This window comes from Henckelia pumila, chromosome 2, assembly GCF_033568475.1.
Source record: "Henckelia pumila isolate YLH828 chromosome 2, ASM3356847v2, whole genome shotgun sequence".
Taxonomy (NCBI): Eukaryota; Viridiplantae; Streptophyta; class Magnoliopsida; order Lamiales; family Gesneriaceae; genus Henckelia; species Henckelia pumila.
Genome location: NC_133121.1, coordinates 142,418,601 through 142,445,965, shown reverse-complemented (window position 1 = coordinate 142,445,965; position 27,365 = coordinate 142,418,601). Strand labels below are relative to the sequence as shown.

The 27,365-nt window shown below is 37.4% G+C and overlaps 1 protein-coding gene across 1 annotated transcript; it reads right to left on the bottom strand.

Annotated features, from left to right (window-relative positions):
* Positions 1 to 2,498: 2,498 nt before the first annotated feature.
* On the bottom strand, positions 2,499 to 4,733 carry LOC140884191 (glycosyltransferase BC10-like). Its single transcript, XM_073290869.1, has 2 exons — positions 3,551 to 4,733; positions 2,499 to 2,878 (listed from the first exon to the last, which is right to left on the bottom strand). The coding sequence occupies exon 1, from the start codon at positions 4,646 to 4,648 to the stop codon at positions 3,563 to 3,565; it is 1,086 nt and encodes a 361-aa protein (XP_073146970.1). The 5' UTR covers positions 4,649 to 4,733; the 3' UTR covers positions 2,499 to 2,878; positions 3,551 to 3,562.
* Between the last annotated feature and the right edge of the window lie 22,632 nt (positions 4,734 to 27,365).

Sequence of the window (27,365 nt, the reverse complement as noted above, 5' to 3'; positions counted from 1 at the left end):
TCACATGTAAAAAAACCATGTGTATCTAGAGAGTGCAAAAATATTTATTGTGTAGATCAAAGAGTGCAAACATACTTTAATTTTTTTTGTTAGAAACTGAATGTAAAATTATGTTTAGACACTACAAAAAATTTGTTAAGTAGTAACGGCAAAATCCGTTACAAATCCGTCACTAATTCATCTTAGCAACGGCTTTGTAACGGAATAAACTGTCACTATTTCGCTCGTCGCTAATATTTTAGTAACGGAGGGAGCAGTTGTGACAAAATATAGTAACTGAATTAAGCATTCCGTTACTAAATATTTATGATGGATAAAATATTTCCGTCACTAAAAATAGACACGGAACTAGACTTTCGTTTCTAATATTTGTGACAATAAAATTTTAGATCCGTCACTAATTTATTTTTTTCGTCACTAATATTTTGAGACAGAAACACATAATCTGTCACTAAACTAATTTTAGTGACAATAATTTTTGTCCGTCTCTAATTTTGTAATGGAACTTCAATTTCCGTTACTAATTCTGACCCCCCTACAAAACACACGGCAGTTGCTAAAAACCCCTAAAGCATTAGGTTTGAGTTGACACAATCAACCACAATGCAAAACATCAAATATACAATACATTCAACCACAAAAGTCGATACAATATCGGAGATGTAGATAAATAATTGTTCAAATGTCAACCAAAAACATTCTATATTTGAGTTTAACTCATGCATCAAAATCACCCAAATTCTAGTTTAATCCATGTGACAAAATGACCACAAACAATGTTTACGATAGATTGAAAATATTATGTCGCTATTTAGTAACAAAATTTTATTTCCGTCCTTAAAGCCATTACTAATCCGTGAATTTTTTGTAGTGAGATTTGAAGATGCAAACCAAATTTAGTCGTATAAATATTTCGATGGGATTCATGGGATTATTTGAATAAAAAGATAGGCTGAGTTTTTTTTTTTTTTTTTAAAAAAAGAAAAGAAAGGAAAAAGATGGGCGCTGGGGAGGGGGCAACTTTAATCAATTGTTATCAATTCAATGGACGCTTCAAGAATCAAGAATATATATAAGAAGCACACGTCACAAGGACCATTCCCTACATCATTATTATTTTTTCTTTGTATTTTAGTTATTATAAATGACACGTAATATGGACACTTGGTTGAATGTTGTAGTATTTATCATCCATCCATACATAATTGAGATTGTGACAATTGATAATATATAAAATATTTCCTGCATCTATCGATACAATATGAAAACTAAAGACAGAAAAAAAAAATGCCTCTTATGGATTTTGTCAATTCACTTTATTTACTTTTATTCCCAATTTGTTGCTTTTTTTCTTTTATAGAAAAAGAAAGATGTAGAACATCATTTGGTTTCACTTCTAGAAATGAGAAGAAAGGAATAAAGAAATTAGAAGAATAAAAAATGGCACATCTTTTGTTTTTATTATTTTTAATTATTAATTACTTGGCCGACAGTCCTTTAAATATGCAGAAATTAGAATGAAAGTGGATACTAATACAAATAATAAAATGATTTGGACACTGGTAGGTCTCAACTGCCCAAGCATTGTATGTTCGATCCAAAGTCATACACTCCTTTTCATATACTCTCTAGTTAAAGAGTATTCTCTCCTCTTAATTATACATACCATTTTTCATTTGTCTCGAACTCTCTACTGTATAGATATTTTATTATATTTATTAATTTTTAACAATATCATATGTATATAATTTTCAGAATATATCCTTATTTTACTTTTAAAATTTTAATTGATAAACGGTTGAAAAAATAAAAAACTATTTATATATTATTATATAGCTCCTCATTAAATAAGGTAAAAGTGGAAAGTTTTTTAATGATATTTATAGTTTCTTAAAAATAATTTTTTTTAAAAAAATTATTTTTAAAATAAAATAATTTTTTTATATTTCATCATTTTTTTTGTTTAAAAAAAAGGTCCGTGCAGAAAATGCTACCACTTGCGCTCCATGCCACATGATTAAACGAGGGATGCGCACCCATTCTGTGTCTCTAGTGCATAGTAATGTTTGAAGGAAAGCATCCACAAACGGTGAACTTTACAAGAAATGTACGTTTCATACATTATTTTTATTTGACAATGACGTGATATATAAATCTACAAAATCGTCATATAAAAAGTCATACTCATCAGTCATCAGTTTTACTCTTTCCAAGTCTAAGTTTAAATAATATTCAATTTCATATTTTTTATATGACGCAAGTACATTTAAAAAAGATAAATTAAACAAAGAATTTGAAGGATTTAGGAAATGGAATAAGTAATAACCCAAAGACAAGACAAAGCAAGCAATTGTCAGATGCTTTAAAATAAAGTGCTAGCAGGTGGTCAAAAAGGGCATTCACAGCTTTGAAATTCATAAGAAATTTTAAACCATATATATTTATTTAGCTACTTTTTTTTTGGCACCAAAAACCATATATAATTTCACCTCAGAAAGTAAGGTAAAGGCCAAAGGGATTCCCATTTCTTGATACTCCACACCAAGCCAATAACTGTTCATTCCCAAACATGAACACTCATTCATACATATGTACAGACAACAGCAAAAAGGGACCAAAAGTCCCAATCACAACCAATAACCTACTCCACCATTATTTTGGGTGTTAAAAACCCAATTCAAACACCATAAAATTACATCCCATGAACATAGTTTCGACTACTGAATTCGTCACTGAAGTCGGACCGGACCCCTTCGGGTTACCTTAGGTTGAGGGCACCATATTGTTAACAGCCACTCAAAAGCCTAATCCCATATGGGCACACCAACTTTTCTTGAATTCAAAAGCCTCAAACTCTTCACCTTTGCATCTCCCATTTCTGTAACAAAATATATGGTACAAATCAAAGTTAGACCACGATCGATTAAACTTTTATTCAAAGCCAATGCTAAGAGTCTCACAAACACATTATGTGGCCACTTTTGCATACTTTGAATAGAACTTATGAAAAGCCTAAAGAACTAATAAAATTCAACACACCAGCTATAAAAAAGAAATATCATCAACCTCTTAAAAAAGAGATTCCTAAAGCATCCTCTAAAACTTTGAATAATAACAACAAAGGTTTGAAACTCTTAGCCCCCCTTCCAAAAACCAAATCCCAAGACAAGACATAAGGCACTCGTCCTGCACATCACATGAGGTATGCTCAAAGTCTCCCCATTGGATTCTTACCACTCGGCCAAAAACAATCACCAGAGAACAAAAAGTGAAAATTTGCAACGCCTTTTCACCATCACACATGTTCCAAATCACACAACTGTTCAAAACCAGTAAACTAGACCAGCTATCTACAAAAAAAAAAACAAAACAAAACAAAAAACCATCACCAAATCAACCTGTTAACCATCAGATTACTCACTAAACATCAACCACTGATTCACCACAAAATACATGTCACTGATTTTGCTGATAACTCATCCAAAACTATGCTGAATCAACTCCATTCAAAAACAATGTTCAATGTAAAAAATTATCTATCTTTACTCACCAGAGACAAAGATTAGTCCTTGAAGATAACAGAGTCTGCAATTTCCATCAAAGGGTTCAAGCAATCAGGGGAGAACTTTCTTGCAAACATGTAAGAGTAACTCGAACTCGATTTCCTAAGCGTGTGAATCAGTTCAGGGGAAACTTCAGGAGGGTAGTATGTGTGCGGATGCCCATCAACACTATTAGTCCAGTTCACCCTCGTCAATGTGTAATGAGTACAACCATTGGGATCTTGCATAGACAACATTGTAGGGAAATAATGCTCTTCCGGATAACAAGAATGTATATTCAAACAGGGCAACTTGAACTTCCTCCATAACTTCCTATCCTTAATCACCATCAGAGCGTGCTTTCGGGTAAGCACAAAAAACTGCGAGCCCACTCGGAACTCGTGGAAATTCACTTCAGGGAGCATCACATTCTCCCCCCTGGCGTTATACCTATCCCATAAAGTAGGCTCCTTATCAAGAATTTCAATGTAACTAGAGAACCTCAAATTCCTCGACAGTCTCCCAAGGTCGAAAAGAAAGCTGTAAAAATACTGGAAGGAGTGGAGCGGGATGCAGTGCTGAGAGATTACCGCGAAGTAGGTGTTAGCAGGGTCGTCGAACATCGCGGTGGCGAGGAGTCGACGCGCCGCCGAGATGAGACTAGGCGACGCTCTTTGAGTTCTCTTGGAATGGATTAACCTGCCCTTAAACACACCCTCCAAAGAACGGATTTTGACAAAAGGGTCTGCGTGGATGTAGATATTGTACTGTCTGGCGCTGACATTGGAGAAGAAGCGCTCCCAAATTGGAGCAAACTGGAGATCAGAGTTGGTAAGGAAGAGAAAGGCGATTTTGGGGCGACGGATGGCGGAGGAGAGGCGGGATTTGGCAGCGGGTAAGCGGGTGAGACCGCGGGAGTAGTTAGCGGTGTCCATGGCTACAGCTTTCTGAAAGAGAGAGATATCATCCATCTCATCAAGAAGGGAGACAACCGTTTGCCGAGTGGAGATGAAATGAGGGGCCAAGAAGAAGAAGAGGGCGGGCAAAGAGAGCAAGAGGACAAAGGTTGGGATTACGGGGGAAGAGGGATAGGCAGCGAAAACCATCTTCGTTTTCTTGGCTGATGAATCTGATTGATTGGTGGATTGCTGCAGCAGAGATGAAGAAGAAGAGCAGAGAATTTGTGGGAAGGGGAAGTTGAGATAGATATACGAGGGAGAGAGGTGTCGCTTTATTTTGTTTATTTTTATACTGATTAATAAAGTCCGCGTGTCACTCTATTTTCTGTAATAATATAAAATATTACCAATTTTTTGTATATTTGTATGTGCTAACCAATATATACAATGTACATGTATGTTTTTAGTGAGCACTCAATATGCATATCCATATGAGAAGATATGACGTAGATATATATAATTTTAAAATCTTGGTAATACAAACAAATTAGTGTAATTTTTAGATGCGTGAAATATATTTCTCTCTCTTTTTATAGCTCTTGTGACAATTCAATTTTATGTTTAAAAAATCGGAAAATTTAGTTTTTTTAACAAATTTTTTTTTTTAAAAAAATCGGATGAAATATACATCCAACATATACATAGAGCAGCAAGAAAATTTAGTGCATTTTTACACTACATGTGTGTATATATATATATCCACATATACACACAACATCCAACAAATTTAGTCTATTTTTGCATACGTGTGTATATATATATATATATATATATACTAGCAACCGTGACACACGCATTGCGTGTGAAAGTTGAAACGAAAAAATATGGCAAACGCCGTGTTCCATGAAATAAGTTATTTCTTTAGTTAAACTTCAATGAGATTCCTGCATTTTTATTTGAATTTAACTTCTTTCACGACTACATGGATTTTTGCTATGCTGACCTAGAGTACTTGCCAAAAAAAACAAAAACATGTGATCCAAAACCATATCGGTAAACATATTATTTTCCAGGCCTTCAGCTTGCGTTCTCATTCCAAAGTTCTAGAAGCTGAAATAATTTGAACCTTTATGCGCTTTGTCGAAATCTATTTGCCAATTGTGAGCATAATAAATTAGAAGAGAATGTGCAACTTTTTCCAACAAATCAATGCAAAAGATATTATTTATTTGCATGAAATCCAAAATAAATGACGCTCAAACATAACCGTATATTGAAAAATTTAGAATGTATTGGGTAAACCATCTAAAGAAACTTAAAACATGTGAAAAAAAAAATGTGATTGATGTTTTGGTCGGGTCTTTCCAAGAAATTTAAAGTAGACCACAAAAACCAAGAAAAATGAAATTAGATTACCCAGTAAGTTGATGAAGCTGCATGAAATTTGGACATCATACATAAGTATACTTAACCTTTTTTCTATTGCCAATACATGAGAGTTTAAATTATAAAGATATAGCTGAAAAACAGTAGCCGCAAAGCAAAAAGTTTGTGTGACATGTGGACATAATATTATTTAATTAGTACTTAAATCATAGATAACACACTAATATCTCCAAATAGTTTTATTACGTGTGAATAAAAACTGGAATTAAGCCTCGAACTCACCTGTACGAGGATACCTCCAACCCACCAACAGTTTGATGATGTATTATCATAACAAACTAATACTTCCAAGAGTGTGATTTCATGAGAATTAAAATTGAAATAAAGCCCACAACTTACCTCTACGGAGATACCTCCAATATCCTCCAAAATCTTGATTACAACAGTTTGATTACAAAATAATACCTTCAACAATTTGATTATGTGTTTATTAAATGGTCTATTTAATTTGGTTTTTAATGTCATAGTGTCGTAGTTTGTAACTGAAAGTTTTATTTCTGTTTTTTTTAAAAGAGATTTGACAATTAAAACTCTTTGGCATAATTTCACGACCAAAAGAAGAGCAATTGATATGACATGTTGATTTTTTTGGTTTATACACAAATGTTTCAGTGTTAAAATGCAGTTATGAAGAAAAGTCGGTGGCATGTGAATTAATATAGTTTTAAACCGTTTTAGCGCAGCATTTAGCGCCCCCATTGGAGCTCCTTTGCTGCGCTAAAATGGTGCAAAGCACCATCTTAGCGCAGTGTTGGAGCTGCTCTTACACCTACGTCGTTGAAATATGATAAATATACCTGATATATCAGTATTGCCTTTGCTGTGGAACATCTCGCTTTTGTCGTTCAATGTCAACTGATTTTTTGGATATTTTTCCTTTTTTGACATCACCACGGTTGAGATGAGAGATAATTTCTCCAAGTTGTGCACCAACGGTGGCTTGAAAGAAGTCAATACGGAAGTCAATATGAGCAGTCAAGTCAGCTTGAAGGATTGAGATTTTTTGTAATGCTCCGATTTTATCTTAATTGACTTTATTTGAGATAATTGGAGATTACAGAGTTCAAGAGCCGACTTGATTTTGATCAGGGTCCTTTTTGTAAATTTTGGATTTTTCAGGGACTAAAGTGAAAATTTGGGATTTGTTAGATATTTATAACTCCTTTGACTATTCTATTCACTCCACCCTCCTCCTCCATCGTCTCTCCCTCCATTGAAGGCGAGAAAACGCCTCCCAAGCTTTCCAGATTTCACCTCGAGTTGATCCGTCTGTTGAAAATTATTTCTGAAGGCAGATTAGCGATCACGACAGCGAGAGCTTCGTTCTATCGTAAGTTTTTCTCCGATCAGATACATTCTATTTTTTGGATGTTGTTAGAATCGATTCAGTTTCGAGTATGTTGTTCTTGGCAGAGTTCTGATCGTTTATTCTCTGTCGGTTTTGAAATAGAGCGTCAATTTGGAATTGTTATGATTTTTTGAGGGATTTTCGAAAAAGTGAGTTTTGTGATTGGTTGGAATCAGATTGTTTTAGTTGAATGTTGGTTGATTTGAGTTTATTGGATTGATATTATGCTGTCTGCGATTTCGGTTTGATTAGAATATAGTCGTTATGCCGTCGGTTTGAGTTGATGGCTATAGTTGGGTTGAGTTGATTGAGCCATTTTCAGTCATGTTTGAATGTCGATAGTGACCTCGAGCCTTTATTACTTCTTTTGCAGATTCGTTTGAAGGCCGTTGAGTTGCGAGGTTGCAGGAGTTGTATCGTTTTAGAGATTATAGCCGGTATAGTATCGATTCTCTTATTATCGACTAGGAAGTTTGATTGAATCTTGAATGAGTTTATTGTTGTTGTTTCCAGGTTGGAGCATAGACGTTTGAAAGAGGTATAAGATGACTAAGATTGAAATGGGTTATGATTTGCATTGCATTCATATTGAGCCAATGGATTTTATTTCATTTTGAGTTAGACGTTCTGAGAATTATAGTAGGGGGCATTGGCAGGCGATTTACTGCAATGACCGACTTAACTCTATATAGTTGCTTCAGAGTCTAGAGGATTGAAATATGCACTATTCACCTCGAGGGGAGAGTCGGTGTGATTTGTGTGATATTTCATCCTCGGGATCCCAATAAAGGAAAAGAGCAGAGAACCTTTACCTTGTGATTATCCAGACTTGATAATCCAAGATTTTAAAGACATGCATTGCATTTTATGCATTTGAATTGAGTTTAGACATGATTTTGGAATTGCTTGTCTTGTATATATATATATATATATATATATATATATATATATATATATCATGTTTTGATATATTAATTGATATGCATGTTTTGTCTCTTTTACTGAGAATTGTATTCTCACCGAATTTATCCGGCTGTTGTCTTATCTTTGTATGTGTGTTTGGCAACAGGTGGGGCAGGACCGAGTCAGAGATCGCATGGCTAGGTGGTCGAGTTGATAGAGTGAGGCCTTGGTGTTTTAGAAGTCAACTATGTAATCGAACTTAGATTGGATTCGTACTTGTTATGCTTTGTATTGAATAAGCTAGACTAAAACATGTTCTACTAGTTTGAGATTGCATAACCCTAGAACTATCTTGTATTGAAGCTTGTATGATGTTTGGATGAATTATGTATTGGTTTATGCATGATTTGGATTGAGTTTGGACAAGTTTTCTGCTGTATTTTTAGTTCAGAACTGTCACCGATTGATCGGTAAGATGTGACCGATCGAGCGAGTGAGTTTTAGCCAAGTTTTTGTTTTTCTGAAAACTTGCCCGATCGATCGGTAAGATCTTTCCGATCGAGTGGAGCACTATTCACGAAAAAAAAAATTTGCTTTACCTCTTGGACCTTTTATGATTTTCGATAGGATTAATTCTTGATTAGATGATTAGAATTGAGGTCTCACATTAAGTGGTATCAAAGCGATAAGATTCTTGGACTGAATTTAGAAGTAATCGGGGTAGATCGAGTCCGCATGAATTGAATTCTCGCATGTGACTGAGTTATTTAAATTGATTTGTTTAAATACCATGAGAGCATGCTTTATTAATTGAGAATTATTTGAATTACATGACTATGTGATTTAATTTATAAAACATGATTTACTTGGGATATAACTGTTTATGTTATCGGCGAGTATCTGGTATTCCAAGCGGTTGTAAGGGCACCAAATTGTAGCGATTGAGATATCTTGTGTCCTAGCCTTTGATTATCAAATGGGTCCTCGTCGAGTGATAAACAGAAACTCACCGCCAGTTATTCCTACAACTCAGCAAGCTAGTACTGAAGTTGATCAGTTGGATGCTACAGGGACGCCTATGGGAACCTTGCTGAAGAGGTTCCAGTCGTTTAATCCACCGTTGTTGATGGGTACTGAGAATCCTGTTGACTGCGAGAGCTGGTTGGATGACGTTGATCAGTTGTTCGATTCCCTTGACTATTCTGATGACCGCAGAACCAGGTTGGTCATTCATCAGCTTTGCGGTGTTGCTAAAAACTGGTGGATCATGACGAAGAGATCCATGGAGAACCGAGGTACAACTATTAACTGGAATCTGTTTAATTCTGAGTTTTATAAGCTGTTCTTCCCTGTTTCATACCGAAAGGACAAGGGATCAGAGTTTGAAAATCTGAGGCAAGGGAATTTGAATATTGAGGATTATGTGGCCAAGTTTGATAGTTTGCTGAGATTTGCATCGCACATTGCCGACAATGAAGAAGTTAAAGCCGACCAGTTCATTAATGGTTTGAACCCTGATATCTTTACGCTGGTAAACACTGCTAGGCCTGATAATTTTGCATATGCCACGAATCATGCAAAAGGAGCTGAATCAGGTTTGTGAAGACAGAGAGGAGATCAGTTTGTGCCTCAGCAACAGCAAGGATAGTTCGAGGCACAACTTTCTCAATACCAGAACTAGCCGTCCCAATACCAGAATCAACCTTTTCAATTTCAAAATCAACCACCGAGTTCTGAAGGTGGTAGCAGTGGAGGTAATAGAAAGGATTACTATCTTTCGAAGGGGAAACAGTTTAAGAAGCATGGAAGCAGTTCTTTGAGCTCTAGTGGTTCGAGGCAGTATGGATCTGGACAGAGTTCGGTTCAGTCAGACATGTCTTGTGCCAATTGCAGAGGTCGTCACTCCAGTGATCAATGTAGAGGTATTTTTGGAAGCTGTTATATCTGTAACCAGGCGGGGCACTGTGCCAGAGCATGTCCTCAGCATGTCCCTGAGCAAGCGCAGAGTGGGAGTTTCTCGAGACAGACAGCTCAGCCTCAACAGCAAGCACCTACTGTCCACTCTTTCCAACCTCAGCAACAGAATAGACAGGAAGGTAATCAGTATGCAAATCACCCTCCCAGACAGCAGGCACGAGTTTTTGCTCTGTCTGAGGATCCGCAAACTCAGGCTGCACCTGATAATGACAGATCAAGTAACGATCGATTTTGGGTTTTCTATTCTTATTGACTGATAGATACGAGTGAGTCTCTTGCCTTCTTATTGAAGAATCTGTTTAATGTTTATCGTACCTCTAAAATTTTGTTGAATCGTTTGAATTGACAAACACTCCTGTAGTGTTGTTAATCTTTATTTTAACCGGATCTTTCAGAAGAATTAGTTGGGACTAGGAATTCTTATCGATGATTTACTTGTCTTTTGGAATAAGAATTGTACTGATCATTCAGAGCTTTTGAGAATCGTATAGCAGATGTTTGTGCCGAACAGTTGTATGCTATTCTTCGATGTCAGAATTCTTTTTGGATCGAATTTTCTTCCTCGATTTTAAGATCTGGTGATGAAATTTCTGTCGATCAGCGCTTCAGTATACTTGAAACGACCCTAACTCTCTAAATAATAAATAAATATGCGGAATTTTTTTTTTCTAAATAAAATATGTACATATATGCCCATACATACATGCACAAAATAAAAAGATTTAAAATAAATAAATAAATAACTAAATACTTAAATAAAAATGCATTCTTTAAATAAAATAAATATCTGAGTCAAACATTTAATCAAAAATATTGCATAAATAAAATGATTAAAGTTTGAATGCACTGACAATATTCAATAAAATATTCAAAACTCACAACCACTGAAAAATAATATAAAATGTGTAACGTGCTGACATAAACAAAAACATGCAATGTGACTCAGACATCTATCACGGTCACGGGGTCACTGCATGTCCGCTCATATATCCTCGCCGCCGGTAGGAGCTACATCCTCCTCTACGAACTCACCTGCACCATACCAGTGTAGTGAGCCTAGAGGCCCAACATGCTAACATAACAAGGGTTTAAAATAATTTAAAACAATTAAATACTAATACATACATATACATGAATGAGCATGCTTGAAAATTTCATAACATAACATAACTTAACTTAACTTAAATAACATAATACATAAACATTGTTGAGCAATTAATTTTCTAACATCGCATGGTTGTATCCGTAGTGTAACCTTAAATCATACATTAAATACTGATCAGCGTGGAAACCAACGTACGTGGTGGTGACGAATCACCTCTTAAATTGGCAGTAAACTGCCCTTCAATAGTTCACATATGGGGACGAATCCCCCTTAAATTGTCACACTACTTCAACTTCCAACATAAAATATTTTATTATTGCTCAACCTTAAACATTTAATTATGCATAAAATTATTTCATGAATGCATGTACTTAATTAAAATGTGTGTCCTTTATATATATTTAATTTAAATTTCTTACTAACATATAAATATTAAAATAACTTCAATGCATAAAAATAATTAAATATATAATCAGGACACATGCAATTTTCTCATGGATGGTCCTGGACTGCTGGCCCTAACACTCAAGCCCAATTACTTAAATCTGGCCCATTAACATACTTAAGCCCAATAAAATTGTTCTAAGCCCAATAAAATTGTTCTAAGCCCAATAAAATAATTTAAAGCCCATAAAACATTTTAGACCCAATAACAACTTAAACTGGCCCAATGGGCCCAAAAGCCCAAAGATTGGCCCAATAACTTTTATGGGCTCAAAAGCCCATAAAATTAATGGACTAACTTAATTAAAATTTTAAAAACCCAAATAAAATTATTTGGAAGTCCAAATAATTTTATTTCTAATTAATTGACCCAAAAACCCATTAATTCATAAAATATTTTAAAAATAAAAAGACTCGAGCCCGGCCCACCGAACCCGGACCCGGACCAACTTAACCCGACCCACTACCCTACTGACCCAACCCGGACCACATCTAAAACCCTAAACCCGATCCCCCTTGCCTCTTCTCGGCTGCGGCCGTGAGCAGCAGCCACTCCGTGGCTGCTGCCGGCCGCCCCTGGCCGGAGCGTCGCCGCCCAGACGTAGCCCACGTCTGGGCGGTCCTGACCTGACCCAGCCCCAGCCCCCATGCAGCCCCACGCACCGAGCCGTGGCCCTCTTCCTCGAAACCCTAGCTGCGTCTCCCCCTCGGTCGTGCTGCAGTAATGGCTTCCCTGGGCTCGTTTGGCTCGAGCCATTCGAGCCACTCGAGTCCAGTCACACCTAGGACACCCTAGGAACCCTAGCCAGCAGATAGAACGCACCCATGGCCTAAAAAACGTGAACATGAATCATGAAAACAAGTAACCTTGGGAAAAATTTGAACACTCGAACCATTTTCTGAAAAAAATTGAAAGTTTTGATGCATACACAATCCACACAATATAATATCTGATAGGTACAAAAAAATTGGAAGAAAATCATGCCTTTCACCGGAAACGAAGAGAAAAACGAGCGTGAGACGATTCCGGGACGACGGGGGCGATGACAACCGACTTGGACCTTCAAAATCGAGGCTATGGTGACTTCTTTGGGGTCTGCTCGATGAAGAAGATGATGGAGAAGGGGGTGTGGTGGCTAGGTTGAAGGGAGAGAGATTGAGCGTGAGTAGGGGGGGTTTTGGCCGATGGATTGGGTAGTCTAGGATATTAATTTTTTGAAAAATATAATCTAGGAGATAATAGTATAATTAAAAAAGTTTTCCTAAGTTTTTAAAATATAGATAACTTAAATAATATAACCCAAATCCCGAAATTACAAATTTAGGAAATTTTAAAAATACTAAAAAGTCAATATTTTGGCTTATTTTGAATAAAATGGACTCCTAAAATTATATAAAATTAAATACTAAAAATTTTGAGATAATAAAACTCAAAATAATATTTTAGGGCTCTTAAAAGGCTCATGAAATTAATTGGCTAGAAAGTTGTCATCTCGTCCGTCCACGGTCCCGTCTACGCGATAAAATAATTAAAATACTAAAAATCATAAAAATCACTAATTATGGGTTAAATACTTAAAAATAAATTAAATCATGCACAAATAATTCACATAATTATTTAACCCATAAATCTAAAATTTAAATAATTAAATATCCTAATTATGCATGCGGATTTACGTATTTAAAATACCGGGTGTTACAATACTGATTTTCGATACTGATGATCTTTCAGTACTTGGCATTCTTCTTATCGAGATTTTGGGGATGTATTATTATTCAGAGGAATCACACTCTAGTCTAGACATCGAGACAACTGAAGACGCTCGAGACTCAATGTGTGAATCTGAACTTTGAGCTCACAGCGATCTTATTGATTAGAAGATTTGTTACCTATTGTCTTATGAGGAGATTTCCGCGATCTTTTCTAAATCTTAAGAGTTTGAGTATTTATTTTCGTAGACGGAACTGATTTGGAGGCAGAAAAGAGAATTAGATTGTATGAGATTTATGACTGCGAATCTTTATCTGGAGAATTGTATGCAACAACGGATGTTTTGAGCCGACGGAATTATTCTTATTTTATCTACTATCTGATTTTGATTGACCGATTTATGGAATCTGCTACCGTATTCCGTATAGAGTGACTTTTAATCAAGACCAGAGGATTGATAACTTGTCAGAAGTCGTCAGGTGTCATGTTTTGCCGAAGTCTGTCAGTTTAGACAGAGATCCTCGTTGCACTCGTTCTTTCAGCATAGATTTCGAAGAGACTTTGTTGTTTGGTTACAGCTTATTTCATTTCAATACCCTCAGAACGACGGACAGCCAGGTCAGACAAGTTGAACTTAGATGTTATGTCTTGAGTTGGAACCAGAGATGATTCGATTGTAACTGAGCTTAGAAGAATTTTCTGACGAGAATGAGTTGAATTTCGTTTGACGGACTGAAAGGAGTAATTTGAGAGGCGCAGTTCGTGTTGGAACCGTGTTTGATTTCGATGACAAAATCTTTTCTAAGAGGGGGAGAATTGTAACGCCCCGATTTTATTTTAATTGACTTTATTTGAGATAATCGGATATTACAGAGTTCAAGAGCCGACTTGATTTTGATCAGGGTCTTTTTTGCAAATTTTGGATTTTTCAGAGACTAAAGTGCAAATTTGGGATTTGTTAGATATTTATTCCTTTGACTATTCTATTCACTCTACCCTCCTCCTCCATCTTCTCTCCCTCCATTGAAGGTGAGAAAACGCCTCCCAAGCTTTCCACATTTCACCCTGAGCTCGATCCGTCTGTTGAAAATTATTTCTGAAGGCAGATTAGCGATCATGGCAGCGAGAGCTTCGTTCTATCGTAAGTTTTTCTCCGATCAGATACATTTTATTTTTTGGATATTGTTAGAATCGATTCAGTTTCGAGTATGTTGTTTTTGGCAGAGTTCTGATCGTTTATTCTCTGTCGGTTTTGAAATAGAGCGTCATTTGGAATTGTTATGATTTTTGGAGGGATTTTCGAAAAAGTGAGTTTTGTGATTTGTTGGAATCAGATTGTTTTGGTTGAATGTTGGTTGATTTGAGTTTATTGGATTGATATTATGCTGTCTGCGATTTCGGTTTGATTAGAATATAGTCGTTATGCCGTCGGTTTGAGTTGAGGGCTATAGTTGGGTTGAGTTGATTAAGCCATTTTCAGTCATGTTTGAATGTCGATAGTGACCTCGGGCCTTTATTAATTCTTTTGCAGATTCGTTTGAAGGTCGTTGAGTTGTGAGATTGCAGGAGTTGTATCGTTTTAGAGATTGTAGCCGGTATAGTATCGATTCTCTTATTATCGACTAGGAAGTTTGATTGAATCTTGAATGAGTTTATTTTTGTTGTTTCCAGGTTGGAGCATCGACGTTTGAAATAGGTATAAGATGACTTAGATTGGAATGGAATGAGTGACTCGAATCCGACTTAATTCGAGTGTTACGGAAAAATCACATACTTTCATGTAATTGATTTACTTGAATTTATTGAATGAGTTATGATTTGCATTGCATTCATATTGAGCCAATGAATTTTATTTCATTTTGAGTTAGACGTTCTGAGAACTATAGCAGGGGGCATTGTCAGGCGATTTACTGCAATGACCGACTTAACTCTATATAGTTGCTTCAGAGTCTAGAGGATTGAAATATGCACTATCAACCTCGAGGGGAGAGTCGGTGTGATTTGTGTGATATTTCATCCTCGGGATCCCAATAGAGGAAAAGAGCAGAGAACCTTTACCTTGTGATTATCCAGACTTGATAATCCCAGATTTTAAAGACATGCATTGCATTTTATGCATTTGAATTGAGTTTAGACATGATTTTGGAATTGCTTGTCTTGTATATATATATATCATGTTTTGATATATTAATTGATATGCATGTTTTGTTTCTTTTACTGGGAATTGTATTCCCACCGAATTTATCCGGCTGTTGTCTTGTCTTTGTATGTGTGCTTGGCAACAGGTGGGGCAGGACCGAGTCAGAGATCGCATGGCTAGGTAGTCGAGTTGATAGAGTGAGGCCTTGGTATTTTAGAAGTAGACTATGTAATCGAACTTAGATTGGATTCGTACTTGTTATGCTTTGTATTGAATAAGCTAGATTTAAGCATGTTCTACTAGTTTGAGATTGCATAACCCTAGAACTATCTTGTATTGAAGCTTGTATGATGTTTGGATGGATTATGTATTGGTTTATGCATGATTTGGATTGAGTTTGGACAAGTTTTCTGCTGTATTTTTAGTTCAGAACTGTCACCGATCGATCGGTAAGATGTGACCGATCGAGCGAGTGAGTTTTAGCCAAGTTTATGTTTTTCTGAAAACTTGCCCGATCTATCGGTAAGATTTTACCGATCTAGCGGAGCACTATTCACGAAAAAAAAAAATTTGCTTTACCTCTTGGACCTGTTTATGATTTTCGATAGTGATATGAATCTTATGTATGAAAGGCAACACGATTTCAACGAATCGCACCTCAATTCGATAACAAAAAAATTCAATAATGTTGTCCCGATTTTGAAACAAGTAACAGATTTTGGAATCTCTACCTCTAGTTGAACCTGTAACTAGCAACAGAGAATTCACGATAGAAAACAATCAAAAATTCAATTAGACCTTCAAAGGAACCTGTCTTTGACAACCCAATTGAAAATCGATTGACAAATGCCACAAAGCTATGAAACTTTGATAAGTTTGATTTTGGGTAAAGCAAAAGCTTTGATAAAATTCTAAAGAGAATTTTGTATTGAATAATCAATAATCTGAAAATCTTAGTTATCATTAAAATAATGAATATTGTAGTATTTATATTACAACCCAAAATATTGAAAGATAACGCAAAATAAATCAAAAAGATATCAAAGATATCTCCTAAAGTTTCTTAGTAGGAATAAAAGACCTAAAATAAACAAAGTAAATCCAAAATATTAAAAATCCCGAACACACACACAAACACCTTGGGTGCGTGTAAAAGGACATGGCGCGGGCGCGCTAGAGAGAGACGCGGGCGCGCCGAAGTTGCGCAAACAAGGGCGCGGGCGCGCGATAAGGTAGCGCGGGCGCGCCGAGAGCTCGCAAAACATCGTCAATTTGGCATCCGTAAGCGCGGGCGCGCGATCATGAGGCGCGAACGCGCTTCTTCTCCGCAAAATAATGGCGCGGGCGCGCCTTGGCTTCGAGCAGTGTCTACAATTTCTTCACTTTTTTGACCTCTTTTGACCTTAATAAGATTATAACTTCCTCCAAATTGAATATCAAGAAATCCAACGCCCTCTTGTGCCTTCAGCAACAAAGATTGAAATGCTTTCTTAAACTTCTGAGCTCGGCCTCTCGTAACTGGTCCTCGTGGTATCTCCAACGGATCCTTAGGCACTTGATCAGCATGCGAACCATCCATGATCGCATCATCCTTCCCTTCTTGAAAAGGATTTGTTCTCAAATCTTGATCATCACCTACATCAAACGAAGATAAATCAGAAACATTAAAAGTAGCAATGACATTATACTCACCTGACAAATCTAATTTGTAAGCGTTGTCGTTGATGCGCTTCAATACTTGAAACGGTCCATTGCCTCTAGGTAGAAGCTTTGAGCGCCGTTTTTCAGGAAACCGCTCTTTCCTCAAATGCAACCACATCCAATCTCCTGGTTCAAACACAACTCTCTTCTTTCCCTTATTTGCTTGCTTTGTATACTGCAAATTATTTTTCTCAATGTTCGCCTTCACTTTTTCATGCAAATTTCTCACAAATTCCGCCTTTTTCTTACTATCCATGTTAACTCTTTCACTCATAGGCAAAGACATCAAATCCAACGGGGTTAAAGGATTAAAACCATACACAATTTCAAATGGTGAAAATTTTGTAGTAGAATGCACACTACGATTATATGCAAACTCAACAAATGACAAACATTCTTCCCAACTCTTCAAATTCTTTTTAATTATAACACGCAACAAAGTTCCTAACGTTCTATTAACAACTTCAGTTTGACCATCCGTTTGAGGATGACATGTAGTCGAAAACAGTAGTTTAGTACCAAGTTTGCACCATAATGTTTTCCAAAAGTAGCTCAAGAAACGAGTATCTCTATCAGACACAATACTCCTAGGCATGCCATGCAATCTAACAACTTCATTAAAGAACAATTCAGCAATATGAGAAGTATCATCAGATTTATGACAAGCAATAAAATGAGCCATCTTAGAAAATCTATCAACCACAACAAAAATTGAATCCCTCCCCTTTTTAGACCTCGGTAGTCCTAAAACAAAATCCATAGAAATATCTACCCACGGTTCACTAGGAACGAAAAGTGGAGTATACAAACCATGTGGTTGTTGTCTAGACTTTTCTTTTCTACAAGTTACACATCTTTCGCAAATTTTCTCAACATCATGCTTCATATGTGGCCAATAAAAATGTTCATGCAAAGTTTCATAAGTTTTAGCCACTTCAAAATGCCCCATTAAACCACCCCCATGTGATTCCTTAAAAGTTATTCACGAATAGATGACTTAGGAATACATAACTTATCCTCCTTAAACAAATACCCATCATGCATGAAGAATTTATCTTTTGGACCATGTAAACATGACGCATATATCTCACCAAAATCAAGATCACTAGTATATAACTCTTTCACATACTCAAATTCTAAGAATTTAGAATCTAGAGTAGATAAAAGTACATACCTTCGTGATAGAGCATCCGCTACCATATTTTCCTTCCCTTGCTTGTATTTGATAACGTAGGGAAACGTTTCCACAAACGCCACCCACTTAGCATGCCTCTTGTTTAGCTTGTGTTGTCCTTTGAGATGCTTCAATGATTCATGATCCGTATGAATCACAAATTCCTTTGGCCTCAAATAGTGTTATCATGTCTCAAGTACCCTGACCAACGCATAAAACTCCTTGTCGTAGGTAGGATAATTCAAGGACGCCCCACTAAGCTTCTCACTGAAGTAAGCAATCGGTCGCCCACCTTGCATCAAGATACCTCCAATTCCTACACCTGACGCATCACATTCAATTTCAAAAGTGTTAGTAAAATTAGGTAAAACAAGTAAAGGAGCATTAATTAATTTATGCTTGATAATATTAAAAGACTTCTCTTGCTCCTCGCCCCAATGGAATGAAACGTTCTTCTTGATCACTGCAGTCATAGGTGCCGCCAAAGTACTGAAATCTTTCACAAATCTCCTATAGAAACTTGCAAGACCATGAAAACTTCGAACTTGACCAATAGAAGTAGGCGTTGGCCAATCTCGAATTGCACTTACCTTGTCCTCATCAACTCTGACACCTTGGGAACTCACAACAAAACCAAGAAACACAAGTTCTTTTGTACAAAACACATACTTCTTCAAGTTAGCATACAATTGTTCAGCTTTTAGTGTGATTAGCACAATTCTAAAATGTTCGACATGCTCATCCAAATTTTGGCTATATACCAAGATATCATCAAAATATACCATAACAAATTTTCCAATATAAGCACGCAACACATGGTTCATCAATCTCATAAAAGTGCTAGGTGCATTAGTTAGTCCAAAGGGCATAACCAACCACTCATACAAGCCGTATTTGGTTTTAAAAGCAGTTTTCCACTCATCACCTTCTCTCATCCTAATTTGATGGTAACCACTTTTTAAATCAATTTTACTAAAGACGCTAGAACCATGCAACTCATCCAACATATTATCTAGTCTAGGAATAGGATGCCTATACTTGATGGTAATGTTATTAATGGCTCTACAATCCACACATATTCTCCATGAACCGTCTTTCTTAGGAACTAACAAAACAGGCACATCACACGGTGACATGGACTCACGCACAAAGCCTTTATCTAAAAGTTCACTTACCTGTCTTTGCATCTCTTTTGTTTCCTCCGGGTTGCTCCTATACGCTGGACGGTTTGGCAACGCACTTCCGAGCACAAAATTAATTTGATGTTCAATCCCTCTCAAAGGTGGTAATCCTTGAGGCAAATCCTCCGGAAATAAATCTTCAAATTCCTGCAAAAGAGAAACAACATTGCTCGGAAGATTTCCGGCTATATCACTTGTGTTAAGGAGAAACTCCTTATAGAAAATCAACACAAGTGGAGTATGCTCATGTAAAATCTCTCGCAACTCACTCTTTTGGGCCATAAATATTTTTTTATCGGCCTCTTTTCTCTTAATTTTTTTTTCATCTTTTTTTCTCTCAATATTATTTCCTAAGGCCATCTCACTTTTTTGTTCACTCTTTTTTTCGGCCTCTTCTTTCTTTTTCTTTTTCAAATGGTCCTCCAACACTTGCTTTGGAGTCATCGGTAACAATACAATAGGCTCATTTTTCAAGGTAAAAGAATAACTATTTTTAAAATCGTCATGTATCACCTTTCTATCAAATTGCCACGGCCTACCCAACAAAATATGACAAGCTTGCATAGGCACCACATCACACAACACTTCATCTACATATTTACCAATGGAAAACGGTACTACCACCTGCTTATGCACTCTCACCTCCGAGCTATCATTAAACCACTGCAATTTATAAGGTTGAGGATGCTTTATAACAGGCAAACTCAACTTTTCCACCAGCTCATAACTCGCTACATTAGTGCAACTCCCACTATCAATAATAACACTACATACTTTGTTATTCACAAAGCATCTAGTATGGAATAAATTCTCCCTTTGAGTTTCTTCCTCCTCCTTTTGTTGTACATTCAACACTCTCCTGGTCACTAGCAATTCTCCAACCACCGCATCATATCCCTCTTCAGCAGGATCCTCCAACGCAGGCATACTATCATATTTCTCATCCTCACTCTCCGACTCAATCTCACCACCAGCATTCATAATCATAATTTTTTTATTAGGACACTGACTGGCAATATGACCAAGTCCTTAACATCTAAAATATTTAATATCCCTAGAACGAGTATTAGTAGTTTCAGGTGTACCTTTACCCACTTGTTTTGGTGCCTCCAATTTGGTGTCAAATTTTGGCTTGGACACCGACTTGTTGTCCTCCCGTTTTGCAACGCTTGGACGCCAAGGAGTTGACGATCCTCCACCGGTAGGAAGTCGACCAGCTCCTCTCCTCTTGAGCTGCTGCTCCACCTTCATGGCTGTCTGCACCATCTCATCCAAATCAAAACAGTGGCGAAGCTCCACTTGATCTTGGATTTCTCTATTCAAACCGCACAAAAATCTGGCCATTGTAGCTTCATTATCCTCCTCAATGTTGGCCCGGATCATCGTGGTTTCCAACTCCTTGTAGTAAACCTCCACGCTTCTTGGACCTTGCTTCAGAGTTTGTAATCGCCTGTACATGTCACGATAATAATAGTTAGGCACAAACCGCTTCTTCATGACACGCTTCATCTCCTCCCACGTCTCAATAGGCGGCTCTCCACACCTTCTTCTAGTGGTCACTAATTGATCCCACCAGATTAACGCATAGTCTACAAACTCAACCACATCCAACCTCACTTTCTTAAGGTCAGAATAGTGATGACAATCAAACACAAACTTTACACGCTTCTCCCATTCCAAATACGCCTCCGGGTTAGACTTCCCATGAAACGCTGGAATTTTCATCTTAATATTACTAATATTTCCATCCTCCATACTGCACTCCGTATGTTTTCCTCGTACCGCTTCTCGCCTATGTCTAACCTCATGTACTCTTCTCCCTCCATCCCAATTCTCATCAAAACTCTCCTCATCTCCTTCAAAATTATTTCCCTTCCTATCTTTATTTTTTTTTTCCACTACCATTACTCTCCTCCAATCTACTCATCCGCTCATGAAGAGGTTCCAACTCCGACCTCATCACCCTAGTAAATTGACCCATCAACGCATCCATTTGAACCTTGGAAATTCCTTGGTTCACACTTTCACTAGCATCTTTATTAGGATTCATGGTACCTGCAAGAAAAAGGTTAGTAGTAAAATTCCTCACACAAGTTCTCACAGATCACTCCAAACGAATCACTCCAATACTCTTTTTCTTTCCACTCAATTTATGTAGGCTTTTGCTTTGTGTAAAAGTGAATCAAACTCTCAAGTTCACAACTTTTAGACGCTTGAAGATTGACTCTCGAAGATTGACAAAAACAAGAAGAAGAAATTTAGGGATGCTCGAATTTTGACTTGCATCCAAGGATGAACAAGAGCGAAAATTGTCCACAAGTTATCTTGCTTCTTCTATTATTATTTTTTTTGAAGCTTTTTTCGGTCTCTACTTTTTTTTTTTGACCGATTTCAAATCTCTATTTTTTTATTTTTAATTTTTTTTTGAATTTTTCGAGATAACTTGAAGAAGAACGAAGAACGCGAAGAACACGAAGAACAGATAGTCACAATGTAGTAGCCCATAACCAAAATCAGTAATTGAGGGATTAATCATAATTACTTGGGTAGAGTTCGGAAGCTCCGAAGGTGAGTTCGGAAGCTCCGATCGATATTACGTCAGGCATGACGTGTGGTTGGATCGGAAGCTCCGATCAGGACCGGAAGCTCCGATCACCCCTATCCGGAGTCATCAAGTGATATTTTGACACGTGGCAGATCAGGATCTTCGGAAGCTCCGATGACAGGATCGGACGTTCCGATCGAGGTTCGGACGTTCCGATCAAGGATCGGAAGTTCCGATCGTTGTCTATAAATAGAAGGCCGAGACTTCACTTTCAATTGCCAATTCCGAGTTCTCCTTTCCTTTCTAGTCCTTTTGGAGCTGTTCTAGTCTTCTTAGGCTTGGTCCGGAGGTCGGAGAGGCGTTCGGTAGTCGTAGCGGAGTCGTGCCCAAGTTCTAAAGGCATCGACATCAAAGGGCTAACGACGGACGAAGGTATAGCTTTTGCTCCCTATAAATATTTAGGAGTATGCAATAGCTTAGTTAAGGCTTTTAGAGCACTTTGATGATAGTGGTATCATTTGGCAGTGTAGAGCAGACTATAGGCGTGAACCTAGAGTTGGTAGAGCTTTCACTGTTTTGAGGTACGAAAGTACTGTTCGAGATATCCTGACTGAGTATGCATGTATTATGTGACTGCATGATTTATATGCCATGATATTATGCTGCATTCATTTGCATCTTGCTGTATCTCTTTCGAGATGTCTGTTAGTAGGGTTGTACCCTATCCTGTTAGTGGGTGGACTTCCATCGATTTGGGTCCGGCGTATCCACGGTTATCTTGGTATGGGAGCCACCTCCTGAAGCGACGGCACAGCGTGCTACATACCAGGGCCCGGTCTGTCTCTGTTATCTGATCCTTGACCTCGAGTCTATAGGGAGTTCACTTTGCATGCATGTATACTCATACTCTCGTACTGAGCGTTGTATGCTCACGTCTCGTACTCTGTATTTTCTGGACACCCTATTCCATGGGGCAGGTTTGCGATTGGACGAGGAGGGTGGATCCAGGAGGGGCTAGTCAGTGGTTGGGCCAGCTGGAGCTTCGTCTAGGTTTTATTACTGTTGTTTGGGTTTATACAGCTATTCGATTTGGTTGTATATTATTGGATAATTACAAATTCCTTTACTTGGGATTGTATAATGTTATTGGTTTCCGCAGTTTTATTCTGATATCTGTTTTAATTAAGTTAATTGCATGCATAAGTTCTGTTTAGTAGGTGATCCGGGTAAGGGTCACTACACACAAAGATGTGAAAACTTACTTGTTTCAAACCTAAGCTTTGATACCAAATGATATGACTCTTATGTATGAAAAGCAACACGATTTCAACGAATCGCACCTCAATTCGATAACAAAAGAATTCAATAATGTTGTCCCGACTTTGAAACAAGTAACAGATTTTGGAATCTCCACCTCTAGTTGAACCTGTAACTAGCAACAGAGAATTCACGATAGAAAATAATCAAAAATTCAATTAGACCTTCAAAGGAACCTGTCTTTGACAACCCAATTGAAAATCGATTGACAAACGCCACAAAGCTATGAAACTTTGATAAGTTTGATTTTGGGTAAAACAAAAGCTTTGATAAAATTCTAAAGAGAATTTTGTATTGAATAATCAATAATCTGAAAATCTTAGTTATCATTAAAATAATGAATGTTGTAGTATTTATATTACAACCCAAAATATTGAAAGATAACGCAAAATAAATCAAAAAGATATCAAAGATATCTCCTAAAGTTTCCTAGTAGGAATAAAAGACCTAAAATAAACAAAGTAAATCCAAAATATTAAAAATCCCGAACACACACACAAACACCTTCGATGCATGTAAAAGGACATGGCGCGGGCGCGTTAGAGAGATACGCGGGCACGCCGAAGTTGCGCAAACAAGGGCGCGGGCGCGCGATAAGGTAGCGCGGGCGCGCCGAGAGCTCGCAAAACATCGTCAATTTGACATCCGTAAGCGCGGGCGCGCCTTGGCTTCGAGCAGGGTCTTCAATTTCTTGACCTTTTTTGACCTCAATAAGATTATAACTTCCTCCAAATTGAATATCAAGAAATCCAACGCCCTCTTGTGCCTTCAGCAACAAAGATTGAAATGCTTCCTTAAACTTATGAGCTCGGCCTCTCGTAACCGGTCCTCGTGGTATCTCCAACGGATCCTTAGGCACTTGATCATCATGCAAACCATCCATGATCACATCAGATAGGATTAATTCTTGATTAGATGATTAGAATTGAGGTTTCACATCTTTGCGGTGGTGTGCTCATTCGTGTGACGAACAGTTTGTGACACTTGTTCTGCAACAGTATCCATAGCGCGAATATTGCGTTCCTTGTAGTTTCTCAATTCAGTAACTCATCTTCCGATCTCAGAATATAAGCTATTAAGGCGAGACATGATGGCAGATCTAGAGCTCGCAATACCAGCATCTTGCCCTTGAATGCGATTGCTAAGGCTCTGCGTCGTAGAGCGAAGATCTTCTATAATGCGTTCCAGAGCATAAGTCAAAGATTCTTGTTCAACAATAGATTCTGAGACAAGTTTTTCAGTGCGAGCTTCTGAGGCATCAATTGTAAGTGTTTGAGCTTTTGCAGGAGTTGTAACAGGGGAGGAGATGATGTTTTCATCAAGCATGGTGGTGTTGTCCAATGCGGAGGGTGCAACGACCCTGATCTCATGATCAACATGACTGATTGGACTAGTAGGATGAATGTTTTCAATAGTCGTTTTTGGAGAAGAATCAGCAGAGTGCATCTCATGAGGTGAGGATGTAAGCTGAACTTCATCCAAATCGAATAAGAACTTCAAGACATCCGAGACGGAGGTGAGTGGAATCTCAGGGAGAGAATCATTTGCAATAGTTGTGATTGGTGAGATCGATCGTGGTTCGAAAGCAGTAGGATGACGCGATGTCGTTGGTTCCTCAGAGGTAGAGACGAATGATAAATACGCCAAAGGAGATTCATATTGAGATGCAATGAATTATTGTTCCTCTGAAGTGAAGATGAAGTCAGGTGGTTCTGAGTTATCATGAGAGTCCAGAGTTGGAATCATCGCTGTAACTTCTGCTAGATACATTTGAATGTATTCGGCGGTCGGTTGAGGAATGTAGTGCTTCAGTCGATATTCTCGTAAGAATGTGTCGGTAACATCAACTGACTGTTTGAGACGCAAAATGACTTCACTGTCATCTTTGGCAGTTTTGCTCATTGGTTGAAAATTCTGTTCTCTTTGGGAGAGAATGTAGCGAGCGAGGCTATCGCATAGTTGGACATCTACCAACTTTTGTCTGCTGAGGGCGGTCTCAAGATGTGAGGTAGCTATGAGAATGAACATTTTATCCTCTAATTTTGAGAGGTATTCCAGCTTGTCCTCGTTCAAAATCTGAGTGTATGAAACGTTGAGACGATAGTTGACCCACTTATCAAATTCTCTAAGTCTGAAGCGAACTGCTCTGAGTATGCTAGAGATGATGAGTAGTACTTCTATTTTGGCTACATATTGAGCTTTTGGAGGAGGTACAAAAATTCTTTTGCCTTTTCCTTGAATATCGGTCATGGTGTTGTTGCCGATAACTGAAACTGAAGGCTCGGTGAGAGTGATTCCTTTGATAGAGGAGCTTGGGAGCTGATGATGGGGTCAATGGAGGAGGGTGCTGCATCAATTGACGGAGAGGAGACTGCAACCGAGATTGGTACAAGTGCAACAGTGGTGCTTTCAGTTGGCTTGGATATCATCTGGGAAGTCGAGACTGTCTGAGCAACTAGATTCATAGAGGCTGAGACTGCTATGGTTGTCCCTGTGACTTGAGAGGGCGGTCTGTGAACCGTTGAAAACAACTTTATCCTTCTGGGTTTCAGTTGAGATGACTTGAGTGCTGTTTTTTTCCTTGGAGAAGGAGAGAAACTGCCGAAAACCTGAACCAATGGAGCATTGTCACTGACATCGTCATCTGCATCTGATTCAATGAGCACAGTGTGTCTGCTGGTTCGAGAACGCTTCTGTGGAAGAGTTGTAGTTTCCATAGTAGCTTGCTGCTGTTCTGCGCCAATTTCTTGCTTGATAATTCGCAAAACGTTTCGAATCGATAAAACACAAAATAAATACTCCACCACATTTTTAGCACAATTGACGTTGCAAGGTGGCAATTCAAATGTTAACGATTCCGAAAACTAATATTCAAACACAGTAGTATATGAATGCCCATGAATCAAACACAATTCTTGAAAACATAGAACAATTAATCACCACTAAAACACTTTCTTCCCCACAAAAAATAATAATAATAGCACAACAGCAACAATAATACATAACCCATAAAATCAATGAAGAAACAAACCCCACAAAATTTTCGAAATGAAGATCCTACCGAGCTTGGAGCGGAGGTGAAACCAAGAAAAGAGCAGCAGTCTGAACTTGAGAACCAAGTTTTCAGTGCCCATTGAATTAATTGTTTATGATTGGAGCTACGGACCATAGATGGAATATGAGAATGAAAGTGGTGGGAATAATTGTGGCACTGTAAATCTTTGGATCCATGGCTTTCACCTAAAAAATCTGAATACGAATGTTTACTTTTTCTCGGAAAGAAGCGTCAATTACTTTTTCTATTTGTTCCGTTAAACAATTCCAAATTGGTGAAGTTCAACTTCATTGCGTGGGATCGAACTCCCAGATTAACAAATGGAAGAATGATGATGTATCCGACATTTGGTATTTATAATATATAATATAATGTAATATTTTTTTAATAAAATTAGTCCATAATGGGACGGGAGGCCCTTTTCGTTTTTTATTATTATTTATTATTATTATTAAATAAGGATAGGTTTGTGGTTGTTATTATTTCGTGGTATTGGATAACTCTCGTTTAAAACCAGATTTGAAAAGTATGGTTTTTGTAATTACTAAAACACAATTATTAGATTTTTATTTTAAAAAATCACTCATATTTGTTTTTTTAAATTCGTATTATGTGTTAGTTTCTACTTAATTTAATTAAAATCTAAAAGCTAGTCATGTGATGATTATGATTTTCAAAAAATATTCAAATATAAAGTTTTAATACTAAATTATTATAATCACGCATTTATCAAATAATACCCAACTTTTATTTTTAGTTTTTCATAGGGATGTCAATTCGGGTGATCCAGGTGGGTTCCGATCAGGTTGTAGCAAGGAAATTACAAAAAAAATCACAACTAGAACCCGACCAAACTTGAAACAACCCGAAAAGTGCA